Here is a 22,332-nt window from a genome sequence, read left to right as displayed (position 1 = left end):
GAGTGCATATTATACACGAATAAATAAGTCTTGTGTACATAGATCAATCGGAAGGGGTGCTAATTGGGATTGTTCACTGGCCAATATATTAGCAAATATCGCCGTGGGTGCTTATCAGAGTGGGGCGCTTATTTCGTCGAATACGGTAATGGCATACAGATATAGTTTGACTTGCTCTGTTCCGCTGATAGGAATGCATATAATTGTGTAGCTGTTGTATTGACAATCAATGCATGTTCCTAACTATTTTGCACTGTGACATAATCTATTTATCACAAAATTAAAATAACTTATAATGCCTTGACTTCTCTTATACAGCACAACTCAAAACACATCTTTTCTGTGAAGCATATAACTTGCATGAGGCAGATATGTAGGTGTAGACACTGTTTTGGGGCAGTGTACCACTTTACTATGGCTATCTATATGAAGTGATTTATTGTTTAACTGTAGCACTTTGAGCATGCATGAGTGTATGGAGGCTAGCACAATATAAGTTCACATTATTAGCATTATTAACATTATTATTATTATTTACAGATTAAAAAAAAAATGCAGCAAAGAGGGATTGGGTGATCCTGGCACAGTCAGACTGGTTAGGCTCATCATCAGCTCAGTGCCCTTGTCCCCTCTACACGCAGCCCAGACAGTGAACGGGACTTCTCCCAGGAAGTGCTGCCTAGTTGAAACACACACACACACACACACACAACTAATCGGAGAATGTGAAGACTCCCCAGCACTGCAGCCTTCTGCATTACCCAGATTGTCAGAAGGACTGTAGCAGGCCCGGGTACACTCCTAATGTCAGTTAACATACTGGGTGGTACTGAACCTAAGGTACCAAGGACAATGGGGAGTTGGAAAACTTGGAACTTAGGATGCAAGCGTGACATTTCGAAAGCGAGGTCCGCAAAATTTTCGGCCATGTTTTTCCTGAATCTTGTCAATGACATTAGTGTCAAAAGGGACAGAAAATTCAATAATATAAATGATTTCATTGGATTTATCAAAAAGGACAAGATCAGGTTTGCTGGCCTGGATACGTCTGAGGCTGTAAACAGGCCTATTCCAAAGAATTTTGTATTTATCAAGACGCCCTCTACATATTCCGGGTTGTACCATGGATGGACCACTTTTCAGGCCAGCCGACTTCATCCAAGCGAAGGACTCTGCAGGGTTGCCTACCCTCTCAACACTCTGCACATAAACTCAATGCAGTGGTTGTTCAGATAGCCTCTCCTTGAAAAACTGAATCTGGGCCGATTTGACATGGCACTTTACTTGGTTGGTACCGTCCAGATGAACAGATTTATCAACAAAATTATCATTATCATTATTATTACCAAACCTAAGGCACCAAGAGCAGTTGGAAGTCGGAAATTCTGGGGGCAAGGTCCACATATTTTTGGCCATGTTTTTCCTGAATTGTTTTAATTACATCAGTGTCAAAAGGGACACAGAAATAGATAATATAAATGATTTCATTAGATTTATCAAAAAGGATAAGGTTAGGTTTGTAGGCCTGGATACGTCTGAGGTAGGGCCTTTTCCAAACAATTGTATCATTATCATTTTCCATGGCACCGTCCACATATTCTGGGTCATACCATGGATGGACCTTCAAGTCAAAACCAGAAGCATGGCGAAGACGGTAACAAAAGGATCGAGCCATGCCATCATGTCACTTAATATACTGCGTTTGTGCCAAAGCTGGGCATTCACTGACAATGTGTTGGGCAGTCTCATTAAATTCAATGCATAATCAACAGTTCCTATTTACCTATTGATGCAAAATCACACATTGACGGTTTCAACTGGTCCTGAGCAGCAAACAGAAAGACTTCTGTTTCATTTTTTTAGGCCAGCCGACTTCATCAAAGAGGACTCTGCAAGGTTTAATCGTTTTAATCGTAAATCCTTTCCACTGCCAGGAGAAGTCAAATTTATTTTTGCTGTCAGTATCAACTTTTTGCAGGTTGACATCTGGCAGATTTTCTGCAAGAGAGACCTAATTTACATTGACTGACTAGTGTATTATATATCCACTGTGTTATGATCAATACCTTGTACAATCAATCAAAATCCTTGTGACTGTATGTTTGGCAAAGATCCACATTCAAAATCACAGCCTCATCCAAGCGAGCCCTTTATATATTAATCAAATCAGCTATTAATCTAGTTATAACTAGAAAATATGATTTCCTGAGTATTTACACAAAGGAGTTTCTTATGCTACAAGATGTGCATGCATTATACTGGTCAGGATAAATGGCGATGTTATAGTGCTAGCCCACTTACATACCATGCTGCAGTTTAACATGGATACCACAGACACACACAGACACACAGACACAAACACACACACTGACACAAACACACACACAAACACATAGACACACACACAAACACACACATACAGACACACAAACACACACACATAGACACACACACAGACACACACACAAACACAGACACATACACACACACAAACAAACACACGCTATATCAGTGCAAAAATCTTGAATGCGACGTTAAACCCCTTTTCACCTCCCCTCCCCTCAAACCAGCCAGAACAAGATCAAATAAATATTCCCTCACATCCTGTTTCCATATTACTTGTTGTTACTCAGTGTCAATAGTCTAATCAGGAAAGTTCATTGACCTGCCACACCTCGTAACATTCCTTATGTAACACTGAATAGGCCAGACTACTACTCCTTCACCAACTGATAATATCCACCTTGCAACAAGTACATTGATAAAAATGTAACTATCTTACTCTGCCAGCATAAACTGGAAATGTGTTCATGTATAACAAATAGGCAATTATTCAAATGTTCCTTTGTTTCCGCAGTCATGGTCATGTCATATCTGATTTCAAAGTGACCCTGGAAATATCATTACCGTATTCAACGTATTAAGCACCCAGGGCACCCTATTAGAAATAGGGGGCTCTTATTAGAATATTATTTTGGTGAAAAAAAAAACAGAGTTGAAAGATCAATTTCATGGTTTATGCTGACAGCCTGAAATGTTTATGTATGACATATATTTTTCTAGAATTTAATTGCCCATAATTATGCGTATTATACACGAATAAATAAGTCTTGTGAACATTGATCAATCGCAAGGGGTGCTATTTGGGATTGTTCACTAGCCAATATATTAGCAAATACCGCCTTGGGGGCTTATTAGAGCGGGGCGCTTATTACGTCGAATACGGTATTGCTTTTCTTCAGTATTGACAGCTTCAATTGTTTAGACTAGTAACATCAGCTGACTGCCCCCATAGACATTTCTAGCCATACTGATATTTCATTATACCAAATGGAATGCAAAAGAAATTAAACAATGTATGGCAATATTGATATTGTAGTTGTTGATGAAGTTCTGTATTAATCTGAAATTACAAATGCTGGAACCGCTTTAAGTCTGGTTCAATGACACAGTTGTGGTCAGAGTAAGATTGTGAAAATCAGTAATATAATACATAATAAATAGACTATTTGTCCTTTCTTATCAAATAACATGTGTATCTCATCTCGTGACCTCAAATACAGACATTCTCACCTGTGGCTGTGTAATTCAAGAAAAAGAACTATAATAAATGGTCATTTCTTACAGGGGCAGGGGACCGGTGAGATTCAGGGAGGGGTCATGAAAAAATAACAAAAGAGGGTGGGGTGGAGGGCACCAAAAGTATAACAAGTATAATTGGGGGAGGGCATGAAAAAATGACACAGTTTCTATTTTTTCAAATACTTTTTTTTTTAAATTTGAACATTATTTAGGGACTGATCATTATTTATTGAGAGTGGGAGGGCCATGAAAAAAATGATACATGTATTTGAGGTCGTCGTCGAAAAAACTGGTCAGCAAAATATAATACAGTCCTGAGGCCAATCTCGGGTACGGAGTTGGATAGGTCCTGAGTACCATATATAATTCTGTGCAATTTTCATTATTCAGTCTTGCTTGACAACAGTATAATGATCTTTACTGAAACAGGGATTTAACAGTATAGTGAGTGAGTGAGTTTGGTTTTACGCCGTTTTAGCAATATTCCAGCAATATCACGGCGGGGGACACCAGAATTGGGTTCACACATTGTACCCATGTCGGGAATCAAACCCGGGTCTTTGGCATGACGAGCGAACGCTTTAACCACTAGGCTACCCGACCGCCCGCTTTTACAGTATAATAAAGAAGATGTTATCCATAAAAAAGTTTTGGCCACTATGCACACATTTCTTCTGACATTTATATGTTTGAGAAAGATAAAGCTTCAGTAGACTTCAGTGTATGCATCATCGGACCTTTTATACATATATCTAAGAAGTTGCTGCCTGTGGTAAAATAATTGACAAGAAGACATTTTATATCCAACCTACATTGGGTACCGGGTAGGGTCAGTTAATAGAAGGTCTGGTTACTGGGGTACCTGGGTAGTGAATTAGGAATTGTCCCAATTTTCAAAGTCATACTGTGAGAAGTATCCATGAAACGACCTTGCCCTTGGTGTCAAGAATGACATAAACACAGGTCAGAAAGGTTGAGATTTTCCATTCTAATTTCCTGCAACATTAATTTCGCTGTTTTAAATTTAAGATGCTTTGATGGCAAATTATTCCAAATGCTGTTAACATGACCTCAGATTTTTAAACTGCCGCGGGATAGCATAGTTATCACAGTTTGCAGTTGGAAGTAATACCTAATGTAAACAATAGGCTGTTGGGTTCTTGACACCATCAGCTGAAGGATCTCTTTGAACAGGTAGACACATTGCTGTTGAGTTGACCTTCCTTCTTTTCTCAGGTCAAGCAGTGCACTCCTGTTGTCCTGGCTTCCTTTACAAATTATTTCTGACATGCTACAATTGACAGGTATGTTTTTAAACAACAAGACAAAAGAACTCTGGTCTCAAAGATAATTTGATAGACAACTGCATACAAACAATTTCTCATATTTTCCAAACCCTTCCAATCATAGATATTCAACCACTTAGGCGTGATTTTTAAACACAAAATTGGGGGGGTTACAGATTATAGGCCCCAAAATCAGTTAGTAGGTAAAAAAATAAAAATTCCTATTTCAAATTTTTTGTTTGATTTTTAAAAATGTTAGGTAGGATACAAATAGAAGTGGGGGCAAGAGGAATAGAGAGAAAAACAGATAAGGGTTACCATGCATCCTTCCGTTATAGACACAGATCTGTCACGATTCGTCATAATTTAGTTCTGTTCTGAAATTCTTAAGATAAATTTCAAAAGGTTTTGATAACAGTATTTTGAATCATTTATATAAAATAATAAATGTGGTTTTTTTAAACATTGTACTTATTTCTGGTCAGCGGTATAAAAAAACACTGCTTTACATTTTTACATTTAAATTGTTTGGTATCGTCAGATTCGTAACCCAAGTATAAATACAAATATGGCTTTAGCTTGTAAATGTGTTTGAGGCCTTACATCTAACAGTCAGGTCTTACGGTATTGTCATTCTGTCAAAGTATACCAAAATAGGGGACATGTTGTATCAGATTTGACATTTTCCACTATCCAGTAGAGCAATTTATATTTCATAATATCTGGGGGCACAGATGACCCAGAGGAGTACGGGTGGCACGCCTCAGGGTGGCCTAGTCGTCTAAGGCGCCACGATTCACTGTGCAGAGTTACGTCCCTTGGGCAAGCCAGAAACCTATATGATTGTGGGTTCGAATCCCGGTTCGCCCCGATTATGTTTCTAGGCCTGCATCACTTCGAGCTTTCCTCCAAATTGAGCTGACACACTGTGATATAATTGCAATAAAAGGTGGCACTAATTCAACTCACTCACTCATAACATCTGACTTGATCGATTCTTACTGACAAGTGTCTATTTGACCCGCATGTTTGTCAAACTCCAATTATTGATATCGTGTCATTACAAACATTTGAACATACATCACAAAATGTTTTTGAATGAAATGTATAGAAAACCACAAGGAGATATTCAGCTGTGTGATCTGATATGCTTATTGTCATTTCAGGAGACCAATAATCAATGAAAGTCTTGTTTGTAAATACATTGGAAAAACTCAAGTTTGTCAAATGATTATTGCATGACACGAACTTGTCACAAAATATTGTGCAGATGTATTTGCTGTGGAACGTATCTCTGTTTGCTGTCAAGTGTGTGCGTCGATGAATGTAGTATTGTTCACAATACGGGTCTTCGGCATGACAAGTGAACGCTTTAACCACTTGGCTACATGACCGCCCTGTTAATGCAAGGAAGATTGGATTTTAATGAGATTGATCAGTTGGTTTACAGATTTTTCTCTCAAAAGCCTTGGTTTGTGGTCAAAATAAAAATACAATAAAAATAGAATTAGACTCTAGTTTTTTTTACACACAGTGAGTACCCCTGAAACAAGTCAGGGTAGACCTTACACCGGTCTACTTATGTTTTCTCTAAATATATTTCAAAATCCTGCAAATTTAGTCAGTATTTGATGTGAAAAAGGGAATAACATAACATAATTTGATATTTTAAATAATATGATTGGTTTTCATTGACAATCAACACACGAGAAGGCAATTAACAAACATTTTGCATATATTCTGGCAAGTAAAACTAATATTATTTGAAGGCCCAGACAAATGATAAAAATAAATGTTTTTTATTTGAAATCAGCATGAGAGAAGCATCAATGAAACATAAGTTGCATATGTTCTGGCAGGTCATCTCATGAACCTGGATGTATGGACAATATAAAAAATGGAAATATGCCATTTTTTATCACTGGCTGGTACCGACTGTCAAAGTGTGGATTTCAGGGACAAATATATAGTACGATTAAGTACCCCAATGCAATAGTGTAGTAATAGTTCAAAGGTGAGTGAGGTTAAAATGGATTTTAATGCCATGTTCAAGATTTATATGTACTTATATACATGTGTGTGGCTGCTTGCCTGGACTTATACTGGTTTTATCGTGCGAGAGATACCTGGTTGCAGACTCCGAGCCAACCAGTCCCTAATCCCTTAATGCCGAGGCCAGGCATGGTACAACATGTACCATCTTTTAATGACTACAGAGTTCTACAGCATGGTGTTACCGGTATACTGCAATAGGTTTTAAATTGATACAACCTGCAATTAATAGTGAGTGAGTGAGTTATGTTTTACGCTGCTTTTAGCAATATTCCAGTAATATCACGGCGGGGGACACCAGAAATGGGCTTCACACATTGTACCCATGTTGGGAATCGAACCCGGGTCTTCCGCGTGACGAGCGAACGCTTTAACCACTAGGCTACCCCACCGCCCCTGCAATTAATAATTCGTGTTCTGTTATATTGGGTTAGAAATTTAACAAGTTTTGTTATTATTTGTATCATTCAACCAAAAATCTAATCAAAAAGTCATTCACACATGATGTTTTCCTTCGAAATTGATCGACAAAACAGAGGAAATGATTTTTTTTCTCTTGACATTATGTCCCCCTGAATCCAGGACTCTAAAAATTGTGGCAACTGACCATGTTGAGTAATATTTACAATAGTACATGTTTAATCAGTGTCAGCCACTGCCAAACACTTAACCTCCCAAAATATCTTAATACGTATTTCGATAAACATGCCTGTATCGCAATATATTGCAATACAATTTCATTGCCAGTACACAGCCCTAACTACTGCAATACTATTGTACCAGTGGGCCAGACCTTTGTCTTGATCTACAGATAATTCTGTGAAATATGAAAAATGAAAAACAGACATTTAAGACAGTAAATACAAGGATACATAAAAAAGTTTTTAGTCTCATATATCTAGGTCGTTGTTATGTATGGGACATATACATAGGTAATGTTTTGTGTATGTCACAATTTAGCATCCTTCAGTCCAGTGACTTGCTCACACTTAGACTCTGAGCTACCGAACCATCTTCCTGAGGCAAGGGAATTAACTGATATAAAAGGCCAGTTTTCCCCCTTGCCGAACGAGGCTGGTATTACCAGTGACAGAAACTAACATTTATGTCCACTAGTCCTTATAATGATAACATGTAGCAAAACCATTAAAAATGGCAAATTTCTACTAGTCCTCATGATACCTGAACTATCGTGCAGTTTGCAAGGACTATAGGGCAAGTGCAAATTTCTAAGGGTTACATTTTGGACTTACGAGTCTATGCATCATTCAATCAAAATTACATAAAATCGACATCCGGTTTGTAAACTGCAGTGCAGATTTTGGTCGATTGCAGGATTTGCAAGGTATGTGTACCGCCAACTCAGCATCGACAGATATTTTCCAAATCTTATCATGTATTTAATCAAGGTTCTCACATGATTTGACATCGCAAAGTAAGACCTGTTTGATTATCAGTCAGATCGTCAGATTGACTGGGCGCCGCCATTTGGATTGCAGCAAATGCAAGTGATATGAGAGGTGGAATCTGATTGGTCAATAGGAGGGACATAGAAGGGACATAACTCATAATTGCTACGATCGAGCCCAGAAAATCCAGCCTAGTTTGGCAAGTCAGTTAACTTCCTATCCTTGGAAAGATGTACCCACCTGGGTGGAGGAATGTCCATGTGGGAGAAAGAGTTTGGAAGATGATCCCTGCTCTGTCAGACTCACCACCAGCACCACAAATAGTAAACAATGATGCTGTCCACAACCTGGTACTGAACAACATGTGCTTTACACTCCATGAGTTCGAGGAGAACATGTTTCTCCATTGGGTCAATAGTAGTTGTGGGACGATACACCAATGCATCGGTGGAGCGCGTTTTTTTACTTCTTGATACAAGTATCGATCACAATTCCACACTAAGTAAAAAGTCTCGATTCTTACCTTAAATCTATTCTTTAATAAATGATACACCAAACACTAATTACTAGTGAAAATGAGTAGTGAAAACAAATATTTTCATCCATTGGGCTATCCATACTACCAACTGTAAATCTCTAGTGTGTCAGGTATTTGGCCAGCCTTTCTAAGAAAAAGATGGCTTATGTACCACAGATAAGAGCACATGCAAGTTCGTGATACGTATCGGATCGTGAGCAATGTTTCGTGAATCTTATCAGATCGCATAGTCAATCTCATTAAAATCAGACCTTAGTTCTCGCTACCAATAAACAAAGATCTGAGGACATCCCATTAGGGGGCACGTCAGAACGACCCTTCATCCAACCAACCAGATCGGAATGTGATTTCTAATCATGCAACCTCGAAAACTTTAACATGGGGTACTCAGAACGATAGTTACTGGTTTAACGACTGAATCCATACAATCTAGACTATCTATAGGCCATTCAAGAATGTTCATTTGTTCAGGTTTCAAATTTTAAGTCGAGAATTTGTCAAAATATGTTTCGAAGCGTATCACCAATTTGAAATTAGTGCCGTAAAGCACGAGAAAGCTGTCTTCTGACTGGTCATTCCATTGGTCGGTCAAAGTTCGCTCAAGGTCGCTCTGACATGTGCCGTACTGGGATGTCCTCAGATCTTTGTTTAGCGGTAGCGAGAACTAAGAACTGGTTTTAACGAGATTGATCGCACAGCTGGTGTATCGTCCCAGCCTTAGTCAATAGAAACATTGCTTCATGAACATCCAAACATATGACCCCCCAGGAGGAAAGGGAAGGGACCTTACGGGTGCAAGGATACAGTTGTGCTGTGACGTCATAAAGACGTTTGATGTCAACTTACTTCAGTAAAAATCACCATGAGTGCTGACTCTACAAAAATATCTTATTTTTCTCTTGTTAGTTCATAATATAATCAAAACATTTATTTCAAAACCTTTTCGCTCGTCAAGATACCAGAACTATTCACTCGTTTCATAAAGTTGGTATTACACAGGAGCTTGTATATGTATTTAACATCATGCAATGGGTATAATGTCAGTTGCAGAAATTGTATATTTCAGGGCACAAATATTTTAGTTGTTATTTTTGCTGATTGCTCTCAGCAGTTCCAAAGTTTTGCGGCAGTTAAAAGAAAGAAATGTCTCCTGAAAAATGAGAACATTGTTGACAAGTTTTGTTCCAATAAGAAGATTTCCCAGATTATATAATTGGGTTCCAGTGGGACATATTTATATTTTCATGTGCTTATTTCCAGACATCAAGGGGAGGTAACTCACCGTGTAGCCACCTGGTGACTGTACTGCCTGTCTCGTTTGTTCTCAAACACTCTCGCAAGACCAAAGTCAGCAATCTTTAGATGTCCTGTGGAGCTGATTAGGAGGTTGGCTGGCTTCAAGTCCTGTCGTAAAAATTAACATCTTTTCATTGTTGGTTGTTTCAGGCAATATTCAACTGAATGATCTTTAAATATTCGAGTCTGGATTAGACAATCAAGTAATTGATATAATGAGTAAATGATCCATGCCATCTGGGTACAATGGCAGAAAATCAATCAATGACCATCCGATCCATTAAGTTGCTACTAGGTTGTTATCTTAACTCATCATGTCACATATATGATGCAGTATGTTGACTCTGAGCCGAACAGTCCTTGTTCCAGCCCCTTAATGCTGAGCACAAGGCAGGGTAACAACAAGTATCATCTTTTTACATCTTTTGGTATGACACGGCCATAGGTGGAACCACTGACATTCCACTTTCTAGGTAGATGCTCTGTCTACTAGATCAAGGAGGCCGTCTTCTAACTAGGAAACCCATCCAGACTTTCCACTTGTTAGTGAGTGAGTGAGTTGGTTATAATACGCTTTTAACAGTATTCTAGTTATATCGCGGCGTGTCAGCTTAATGTGGGAGGAAAGCCCGAAGTGATGCAGGTGTCAGACGATTACCACTTTGGTGAAACCCACGAGCATGGGTATGGTCCTGACAAACCTAGAAACATAATCGTTGTGAACTGGGATTCGAACCCACAATCACAGGTTTCTGGCGTGCCCAAGGGACGCAACTCTGCACAGTGAATCGCGACGCCTTAGACGACTGGGCCACCCATGTACCCCTTTCCACTTGTGACACAAATACATCTGTAGATAGTATGTTCAGTAATATTCTAAATGTTAGTACCTGTTCCACCATGTCACAGCAGTATTCATCATGTGCATCGCTTGAAATCTAATGTTACCAGCAAGAATGGAGTAAGAGTGCAGTAAAACTCTGCTGGCTCCCACTATCCAATCCAAATGAGACCCGTGAAGATTCCGGGGTAGAATAGGTCTTCAGCAACCCATGCTTGCCGTAAAAGGTGACTATGCTTGTCGTAAGAGGCGACTAATGTGATCGGGTAGTCAGGCTGGCTGACTTGGTTGATGCATGTCATCGATCCCAATTGCGTTGATCGATGCTCATGATATCAATCACTGGGTTGTCTGGTCAAGACTCGATTATTTACAGACCGCCGTCATATAGCTGGAATATTGCTGAGTGCGGCGTTAAACATCAAACCAACCAACCAATTAAAAGAAATGATGTAAACATTTTGCAATTCATCCCATTTTGTGGAACCTAAGGATTGTTTTTGTGATTGATGTTGAATTATCAACCAAGTGACAAGAAAGAACACTTGTGACAGCCAATTTTTCTAAGAAATGTCGACTGTTAAGAAACAGTGATTTTATATAACAGTTAGTCTATTATCAAACTGGATCTAAATACTGAGTGGAAAGTTAACACTGTCAATGTGAATAATAATGTCATAGTTGAGATGATATGGCATATACCTGTATATTATTTCAGTTTTAAACAAAAAAATAGATTTCATCACCACATGTCTTAAAGTTTAAATGATAATGTCCAAAACATTAACAGTATCACAACTGTGACCGAAGTTGATCAACACAATCAAAGGGAGATAATCATTGTATGTCTGTGTGTCACTAGAAGTTCTACAACACTATAAATCAGAATCAGTTATTCCCACAGACGTTTTTGTAGACAGCCTTCAGTGCAGATTGAGACATTTGGAAGCTGTGATTGGAAGATATTGTGTAAGATTTTTATGTTTTTTCAAATGTACATCCATCCAGTAACTAAAACTGACCATATGTCCCACAGAGCTACAGATGAGCTACGTATTTGCTTAATATACCCCACAAAAATATTCAAAACCCAACTACTTTTGATTAACTTGCTTACAGGAACGCATGCATTAAATGAAAAACTCAAATGTTTCAAACAGCACGCGTAAATATCCAATGAAGCTTTTTCGGCATGCATACAAAGGAGCTAATTTCCGAAACACAATTATGACCTAATTTACTTTCCGGGTCAAGCCTATATATTTAGAACAGTTATTATGGTTATGTACATCTAAAACATTATTTCAATTTTTTTTTAATCTTAAAATGTTCAGTAATTTTGGGGAAAACCCAATTGAGTGATGAATAGATGAGTGAAAAAATATTGGTTACCCAATGAAAAATGTAATAACCCAATATTAAAATAGAAACCCCAGAGTAAAAACTCAATTGCTCAAAAAGTTATCTTGAGCTCTGGTCCCATGTTATATGTCAGTTCTAAAACTGACCATACTTAGTACTGTCTTTTTTAACATGATAACTTATGCTGAATGTGACCACATACATTTTCAAGCAGGTGACTTTGGTGCGAAACCTTTGTTGTTGTGTTCAGCTTCCTGTACTTGGAAAAGGTACTGGCTAAGTACCAGTTATGTTTTTATTGCTGCTTTAAGGCCAGACTGTGCCAACGACATGTAATAGCTGCTGAAAGCTTAGTTATTTAAAACAAATCTATAACACATACTATAGAGGTCACCGCCTCCGTGGTCGAGTGGTAGAGCCTCGCCCGGAGAGCGGAAGGTCCGGGGTTCGATCCCCGGCCGCGTCATACCAAAAGACGTTAAAAGATGGAAAACCCAATTTCACCTCACCTACTATAGAGGTCTATGGGAAAACATTTGGTTTTGTGTAACCTAGACTCACCATTGTCTCATTTACAATGGGAGCCAGATACAGCTCTCAACAACATTGTTTCACTGTACTTAAAAGATTTGAGATATTCTGTGTCACTATAACTGAAAAGATTGGTATTATTATTGGTGAGTGCATATTGGCTTTTCTTCAGTCAGCATTACAGTAATATTCCAGTTGCCTCATGGGAGGAATAATCACATCTGGACCATACAAACCAGTGGTTGAGAGCATGAACAACAACAACTACTACTGGGGTACAATGACCCACAGCCAGGTGACAGCCTGGTACAGAAACTGGCCAACCTACCCGATGCATGATGTTGTTCTCATGGCAGAAGGCAACTCCTTTCAGCAACATCAGCATGAAGGACTTCACCTGGGCTTCGGAGAGAGGTTTTTCCGAGTTTCGTATCACCTCAGACAGGTCAGACAGCATGTACTCAAACACCAACACGATCACCGTCCCGTGAGGGAACACCTCCCGCAGCTTCACCGTCTGGGGATAGAAGAAGTCAATTATCTCCAACATCATCATCCACACCAGCAAATTATTGTCAAAATTTGTTCAATATTCCCAAACTAAAAGTTAATGTGTGCATGTTGTTTACATCGCAGCCAGAAATATTCCAGCTGTATCGCAGAGGACTGGACACAATAAAGTCAGGACCAGACAAACCAGTGATTGAAAGCAAGAGCAACGCTTAACACCCTTATGATGATGCCATCATATGTGTGTTGTTTAATGACCCACTCAGCAATATTCCAGCTATATGACGGCAGTCTGTAAATAATCGAGTCTGGGCCAGACAATCCAGTGATTGATATCATGAGCATCGATCCACGCAATTGGGATCAATGACATGCATCAAGTCAGCCAAGTCAGCGAGCCCGACCACCCGATCCCGTTAGTCACCTCTTACGACAAACATGGTCGCCTTTTACGGCAAGCATGAGTCGCTGAAGACCTATTCTACCCCGGATCCTCATGGTTCAGTAACCTATTTGGGGGGTCCTAGTTTCAATGTGAATGACATTGTTTTAAGCTTGATTGGTCTATTACCAACATGAATATGTATAATCTCCACTGTGTCAGTCTGTGACTTTATCCACTCGTCCGAATCCCCAGTCCAAGAACAACCAAGTATTTGTAACCAACATTTGTATATACATATGTATCACTATTTGAAACTGCATCCCAACCAGGAGTGAGAAATCAATATGTTTTGGTAATTATTTCCATGGTGGTAATGATATTACTTAAATCATAGCCATGTTATGTGATTTGAAACCTCTGATTTATCAGTCTAATTTGATCATTCTCCAAATTCATGGGAGAATGTTTAATAATGACTGTGTAGGACATATCACTTACATATGGATTATCTTCTATCTCTTGTAGAGCCTTAATTTCTCTGAAAACACAAATGGATAAAGGTAAACATTCAAATAATCAAAAACTATAATTATGAGTCACTCCAAGAAGTGCTATAACCAAGAAAATGTACAATCTTTTATGTAATAAATTCAAGTAGCATTAATAAATTTTTAGAAATTATAATTTTTATATTAATTTGTAAAATGTAAACTTTACAAATTCTTAAACTTATCCTATCTCCCACTATGCACTTATACCCAGCCTGTAGAGTCTACACTGTCAGACATACAGGAGGAAGCTGGTGTTAAACAGTGATAAAAGAAACCATAACATTTCCAAGTGTTATAAAGACAAAAACTGGTGAGTGTGTGAGTGAATACACCATAACAGGTGATGAGACCCCTTGTACTCCATTCGGATGTGACCGCCTCCGTGGTCTTGTGGTAGAGCGTCCGCCTGGAGTTCGATCCCCGTTCGCGTCATATCAAAAGACGTTAAAAGATGGTACTTGTTGTTCCCCTGTCTGGCGCTCGGCATTAAGGGGCTAAATCAAGGACTGGTCGGCTCGGAGTCAGTATACTGTGTCTGAGTTGGGTATTCATGTTAAACTGCGGCATGGTATCTCAGTGAGCTAGCACTATGAATCGCCATCAGTCCGGACTAGTACAAGCAGCCACACACACACACACACACACACACGTGCATGCACGTCGCTATATAAGTGCAATAATCTTAGACGCGACGTTAAAACCCAATTTCACCTCACCTCACCATTCGGACGTTACAACATGAAATCAGGAATAACAAGGATTTCGTGCGACGGGTGCAGTAGGTGGGAATGAGGATGGAGTTGAAGATCTTCCCCAGTGGAAGATGGTTGAACTTTCTTTCTGCAATCTGTACCAGCATCGCGAACTTACTTCGATTTGGGCAATAGGGAGCGACCAAAAGCAGTCGAAATTGGTTGGTTGACACTGCCGTCTGAATGCCCCGGTTGGGGGAAAAGCGTAGGCATTGAGGTTCTCCCACGAGATGGCCAGAAAGTCTTGGTCCACTGCCTGAGGATCCAGGATGTGAGAGACAAAGCGTGGTTGCTAAGTGTTGAACTTGGTTGTGAAGAAACTGACGTCTCGGCAGATCCATCTTAGAGAGAACCATGCGGACATCTGAGGCTGCTGGTTCCTACAGCGTAGGCATGGACACAAGCGCACTGGGGACAGAGATGGCTGGACTGATTGAGCTGGAATGTTGTCAGTGAGGAAGATGCCAAAGACACCATCATCTTCAACCAACAAGGAGGGCATCGTAGACACCGATGGTGGTTTGTCAACTGGAACGGTGGAAGGCACAGCTGGCTTGGTGACCCGTTTGGCCTTCTTGGCAAAGGTCTTCGACTGGCGGTCAACATCATGCTTGTTGCATTTGCGTAAGAATACGCTGAAAGCTTCCTCCGTGAAGATGGAACACTGGGAACATCTTTTGTCTATGTATCTAAAGAAATGGCAGCAATAATCACCACAGTGATCATGAGGATCGGCAGTGGAGTAAGTATGTCTGCAATTTAGACAGGCCAGGCATTTGTCATGTTCTGTACCCATCCTCCCTCAGGTTAGTGAAAAAACGTTGCTACGAATGAGGAGGTAGCTTACCCCCAAAATACTAAAATGTATTCTCTAAAACTCAATACACGTCTCCAAAATAAAGTGTTCTGACAAGAGTCTGAGTCTTTTTGATATTTCTTTTACCTTGCCCATCATTTTGCCAGGGTTGCCGCCTGAATATTCACATCAATTCAAAGCTGTGCAATGCAATTTATGTCTACACCTGATACAGACAAAATGAGTTAAAATGGAAACTTACCTTAGAGCTGTGTTTGGAATTCCATCGTCCAGATTCCTGAGGGGGACTTTCTTCAAGGCCACCACTTCACCACTCTGACAACAATAGCATCATAAAGTTACACAAAGAATCTCTATGAAGGCATGGACTTCTTAATAAATACCAGCTTCTTGATTGGTTTAACCAATGTTTCAGGGCTACTTCTTGCCCCTTCACCAGGGGAATACTGAGTATACTTGTAATGGTTTTGGGTTTTGAGGCCATGGCTCAGCAATGCAAATGACAGAGTGTATACAATATCTACAATATAATGCTGCTGCTTTTATCATTTACATTTGGAACAGGCCAATTAACTACATTTTTGCGGGTACAGAAATCAGAATGCTTGTCAGATTTTAACGCAGAGTGGTGTCTTATCAGAGAAGCAGATGTGAATTTGATGAGATTATGTGTTTGTTGGATCACTTTAGGATAAACCAACATGTACATTCAAACACATTCTCTCAATTTGCCTCACTCATAACCAATGGATACAGTAGTTAATGAACTGTTGTAGGACAAAATACTGCATATATTCCAATGACAATTTTACATGACAATATATAATTGTGCTAATAATATATGTGATATCTGCATGAAGAATTCCTTACCGTACAATGCTAATGACTTGCTCTGATTGCAATTTATCTCCCTTAGAGTGAGTGAGTTGGGGTTAATGACGCTTTTAACAGTATCCCAGTTATATCGTCAGCTTAATGTGGGAGGAAAGCCAGAGGTGATGCAGGTCTCAGATGTTTACCACTTCGGTGAAACCCATGAGCACGGGTATGGTGCTGACAAACCTAGAAACATAATCAGGGCGAACCGGGATTCAAACCCAATATCATAGGTTTCTGGCGTGTCCAAGGGACGCAACTCTGCACAGCGAATTGCAACGCCTGAAACGACAGGGCCACCCGTGACCTCATCTCCCTTAGAAAAGAGCACAGGCTTACACTGTGTGATTGTTTGAGTCTGTTTTGGTATGATATTTTGTTCATTTGCTTTATGGGCTTCTCAGGCCCTGAAAAAATAATACAACAAACAAATTGTGGTAACAATAGGAAACATAGGAGGACAATAAGATTACAATAGACTCAACAGTGAGAGGCTTATCTAGCACAGACAAACATGGCACACATTTTTAAATAAGTTTTTGAAGAACAAATAATCAGAAACGTTCCCACCTACCGACCATGATCACTAAAATATCTATAAACAAAAAATACAAAAATGTCTGGTGTTATAAACCAAGGTCCTGTTTAGGATCCAACAAATTTTGTTTAAACTTTAAAAGTCACATCAGTCAAGAGATGGGTGATAGATGGTGTTAGATAAGATAAGAAAATATTGAAATAGTGTGTCATACTGCAAATGCTACACTGAAATTTTTACAATTTTATTGAAGAAGTATAATGCACCGTCCGGCCAATAAGATCCATGAGACACAAGAGTTTCAATACTAATACAGCAAAAGCACAAAGCACTGGTGATAGACCTGGTTGATAGTTTCCATATACAAATTGCAATGACTTTTCAAAATTGTTATACCGTAGATTTCATACGCTTAAGAAACATTTGCAGTTTTCTCACAAATCACACGCCGTGATTCGCTGTGCAGAGTTGCGTCCCTTGGGCACGCCAGAAACCTATGATTGTGGGTTCGAATCCCGGTTCACCCTGATTATGTTTCTAGGTTTGTCAGCACCATACCCGTGCTTGTGGGTTTCGCCGAAGTGGTAAACGTCTGAGACCTGCCTCACTTCGAATTCGGGCTTTCCTCCCACATTAAGCTGACACGCCGTGATATAACTGGAATAATGTTACAAGCGGCGTTAAACCCTACACACTCACTCACTCACTCACAAATCACATGAACAACTGAAAAATATTTCACTCACTTCATCTTGAAAACAAGCCATTACTTGAATATTTTCAATGTCTGTGATGCAACACCTTCGTTATCATGGTTATAGCATGAGAAATCATTATACACATAGCTGTCCAAAAAAGTATGATGTCCAAAAACCAATATTCTGCTGATGTACAACATTTTTTCTGTCACATGTCATGTGTTTTTTCAGGCTACTACAGAACGCCCAAAGACCAACCTCTGTGTGTTTTGCCTTCAGTACAATGCCATGTGCTCCCTCGCCGATGCGTCCTAGGATCGTGTACTGCTCCATGATATAAACCAGGCTGCAACAAGATATATAACTGTTATGTTCAGGCTTTGATAAGCCTTTAGAAGTTGGGAGAACATGAAATTATGAAACTTGTGAGTGAGTGAGTGAGTGAGTGAGTGAGTGAGTGAGTGAGTGAGTGAGTGAGTGAGTGAGTGAGTGAGTGAGTGAGTGAGTGAGTGAGTGAGTGAGTGAGTGAGTGAGTGAGTGAGTGAGTGAGTGAGTGAGTGAGTGAGTGAGTGAGTGAGTGAGTGAGTGAGTGAGTGAGTGAGTGAGTGAGTGAGTGAGTGAGTGAGTGAGTGAGTGAGTGAGTGAGTGAGTGAGTGAGTGAGTGAGTGAGTGAGTGAGTGAGTGAGTGAGTGAGTGAGTGAGTGAGTGAGTGAGTGAGTGAGTGAGTGAGTGAGTGAGTGAGTGAGTGAGTGAGTGAGTGAGTGAGTGAGTGAGTGAGTGAGTGAGTGAGTGAGTGAGTGAGTGAGTGAGTGAGTGAGTGAGTGAGTGAGTGAGTGAGTGAGTGAGTGAGTGAGTGAGTGAGTGAGTGAGTGAGTGAGTGAGTGAGTGAGTGAGTGAGTGAGTGAGTGAGTGAGTGAGTGAGTGAGTGAGTGAGTGAGTGAGTGAGTGTTGTTTTACGTCACTTTTAGCAATATTCGAGCAATATCACGGCGGGGGACAGCAGAAATGGGCTTCACACATTGTAGACATGTCGGGAATCGAACCCAGGTCTTCCACGTGAGGAGCAAACGCTTTACCCACTAGGCTACCTGACCACCCCTTCTAAACAATGTCAACATTACATGAGCTTAAGCAAAACGTTGTCATTGTAAACAATGAATGTGTTCCAGTGAGCAAAATGGTGCACATGTAAAATCGGCAAAATTGCAGATTGTGATATTTAATGACAGACACTAATTCTCAATGAAAGTCCTTGGTTACCAAGGTGTTTAAAGAGAAGACACATTAAAAACTAGTTTAGTGCCATTAACGAGTCTGGAGCGGTGGAATAAACTTTTGTTTTGACTCCAGAAATGTGATTCAATCTGAATTTTTCCGAAAAATTCCACCACAACACTTAATTTTCTGACGCTTACAGACGAATATTTTCCTATTATTGATGCTGAAATGAATTATTTTTACATCATGTACATTCCCCTTTTGCTTGGTACCAAATTATTTAGATATGATCGGTATTTATATTTTTATAATTTCTTGCGCAAACCCATATTTACGTCATATATGTATAGTTACATTAGAATATAGCAGATGACACAACATGCATTTTGTCTGTGATAATGGTCCGAATATATCTTTTGAAGCATTCTACAAAGTTTCTAATTTTTATTGATATCTGAATGAATTATTTTTGGAAGATCCATATATATTTATTGACGATTGTTTTTACCATCTCTCTCTAAGTTTAACATAACTATTGACATTGTTTTAGTTTGGCCTCTGTCACATAATGCGCTGACGAAAACTGTTCATATTTTTAATGATGTTTGTATTTATCTTCTGTAGATATTGTTTTTATTAATTACAACTTAATTTAATTAATTATTTTTTTTCATACCGTATGTTATACTATAAATATTCTTCATCAATATTAATTATGAGCTATATGATCTAAGGTACAACTGACTTTGTGTATTTAGACAACAGTGAGTAATAGTTGCATGTCTTGTGCCGAGTTAAAGTTTAAAGTTTGTATTTGATTGATGAGAAATAAATGGAAAACCATGGCGAAACTTAGGACAATTTAGAAAACTACAAACATTTATACAGGCTATGATATTTATATCTGGTACCATACTTGTCAATGCTTATCGGAGAAATATTATTCTCAGTCACATCAAAATTCATTTTCAACAACACTCGTGGTCAAATGTGAAATTTTAATTCATTGGAACTATTAGCATTATAAAATAGTAGCGATCTACATGAAATAAGAGAATATCCATACATTAATAGCGTCAATTTTCTGGCTAATAGTAATAGTAAAATAGTATGCAGTGGCCATGCATATTTGCAAGTAAATCTAGCCTGGATTTATTTTTGATATAAAGATTATCTGGAGATATATTTTGTGAAAACTGTGAATATTGTGAACTGTTACAACTGTCTTGCTTGCATCTGGATGAGTTATATTTACACTTCCTGAGTTCCTGTGCAATTTATCGGATCATATTTTTATGTGGCATTCACAGTGGCTTTTGAAGCTTTTGTTAAATGAAAATAGTTATACAATTGTAACATAAAATAAGATATCTTTACTGAATTTTTTAAAATAAAATAAATTATAGAATACTTTTGATATCAGATCAAATGTGCTTTTTCTTCACATGCCCTCGAAAACCTACACCCGTAGACAGCATTCGTATTTTCTTTTCCCATCTTTTTCTTTGTTTGAAACGTTTTGGGAGATTTTACCGACAGCTTGGTAGCGGAAACATCACTGTCATTCTTAGTCTTTCATACAGACCCTGAAACAAATGTATCCAAAACAGCCAATGCAAGTCTATGATATTTGGCAAGTCTAGATTACTGCTGCCTCAAAATGAAGGAAGTCTCATGGCCCCCTTTTTGAAGAAATTTAACAACAATTTGTATTTTTCTGTAAAATATGTTCATTCAGATACAAGATGTGTAATTCTCTTCAGGCCAAGAGGCATTTGAAAGCCACCTCTGGTTGTAATCTGTGAATTATGCAAGTGACAAATCGAGGTCCAAGACGGAATCGACCCAGGCAATGAAGTCGTCGTGGGCTACATAAATCTAAATAAATGTCCTGGGGTTATAAGTACGGTAAACTATGGTTATAATGAACTCAAAGGGACCACTAATTTTAGTTTGTAATAACCGCAGTTCGTTATAAGCATATAAACAGCATATATACAACAAATGACCTGGACTGAAAAATAAGTTTGTTATATCGGTCAGTTTGTTATAAGAGTGTTTGTTATAAACATAGTTTACTGTACATGTATTAGGCGGAAGACAACAAATTTCAACAAATGATTTGCAGTCAACTGACATGTGCAAATAAGAGATAAGACAAAGATCTTTGTAATCCGCTAAGAGCTGTCCTTTTATTGGACTGTCGCAGGCTGTAGTTGGAGAAATCTCGGTTAAGGGAATGACCTCCGGATATATGTGATATTGTGACCGATATTGTTAACGTGGTTACCAGAATGGTCAGTTGTGGATGTCTCCGCATCTGCAGTGGTACAGGGAGGTTAACAGCAGGGTGTCGGGGTGTATCAGTTACATGCCAGGCCATAGCGCTGATGGTTTATGATAAATTGTTGGGGACAAACTGTCTATGTTATGGTCTCTGCTGTATACAAAAACATTTTTTTATCGCCCATGTATGCTTCGAGGTCGAAATCATTGACAGGTTCTCCTGACGACAGATGCTGGTTCTAGAGTTAAGTGCATGTTATTTGATGTTAATTCTGCACTATAAAAGAAATTGGCATTTGATATGAAACAAAATAATCTGTTAGCAAATTATCTCCCTTGGAAAAGAGCTCAGGCACAGATCATGTTTTATCCAGATCACAAAAAAATCCGTATAAATGACAACCAAAATGATAAGATGGACATTCAGAGACAATCAATTATGAATCTGACTCACAAAATCTTCTGTTACGTCGTTATGTCAGCTTCACGCTCATCATTGTTTTCATTAGCAACATGATGCTCTGCCTCGACTTGTTGGATTTCCGGGAGTGAAGCGCTACGATATTTTAGAGTAGCTTCCCTTGGATTGAATTCTTACTGATTTTATTACACTTCTACTAATATCGCGAACAGGCACAGTGCATAACAATTACAGGACAATTTCAATCTTGAAACTGGACTGCAACTAGTTATATGCGCTTTAAATCGTTAGGTAACCATGAAGCACGCAACATGTTGTGAACACACGTTTACCGGAATTTGACAGACGCATGAGATGACGCTATAATACTATTTATACGTATA

General features: G+C 39.0%; 1 protein-coding gene across 1 annotated transcript in view; it reads right to left on the bottom strand.

The window, feature by feature from the left end:
• The window catches only part of LOC124121920 (cyclin-dependent kinase 20-like), a 41,726-nt gene extending 19,642 nt beyond the window's left edge, over window positions 1-22,084 (bottom strand). Inside the window, exons 1-6 of the mRNA XM_048396970.1 lie at window positions 21,983-22,084; window positions 18,283-18,370; window positions 16,154-16,227; window positions 14,291-14,330; window positions 13,226-13,414; window positions 10,150-10,271 (exon numbers count right to left, since the gene is read on the bottom strand). Coding sequence (XP_048252927.1) covers window positions 10,150-10,271; window positions 13,226-13,414; window positions 14,291-14,330; window positions 16,154-16,227; window positions 18,283-18,357 — 500 coding nt within the window. The 5' untranslated portion in view covers window positions 18,358-18,370; window positions 21,983-22,084. The remainder of the gene's footprint in view (window positions 1-10,149; window positions 10,272-13,225; window positions 13,415-14,290; window positions 14,331-16,153; window positions 16,228-18,282; window positions 18,371-21,982) is intronic.
• Between the last annotated feature and the right edge of the window lie 248 nt (window positions 22,085-22,332).

The sequence above is a fragment of the Haliotis rufescens genome, unplaced genomic scaffold (genome assembly GCF_023055435.1).
Source record: "Haliotis rufescens isolate VD_foot unplaced genomic scaffold, xgHalRufe1.0.p SCAF_16, whole genome shotgun sequence".
Taxonomy (NCBI): Eukaryota; Metazoa; Mollusca; class Gastropoda; order Lepetellida; family Haliotidae; genus Haliotis; species Haliotis rufescens.
Note: the sequence above shows the minus strand (reverse complement) of the source record. Positions and strands in the feature narration are given on the sequence as shown.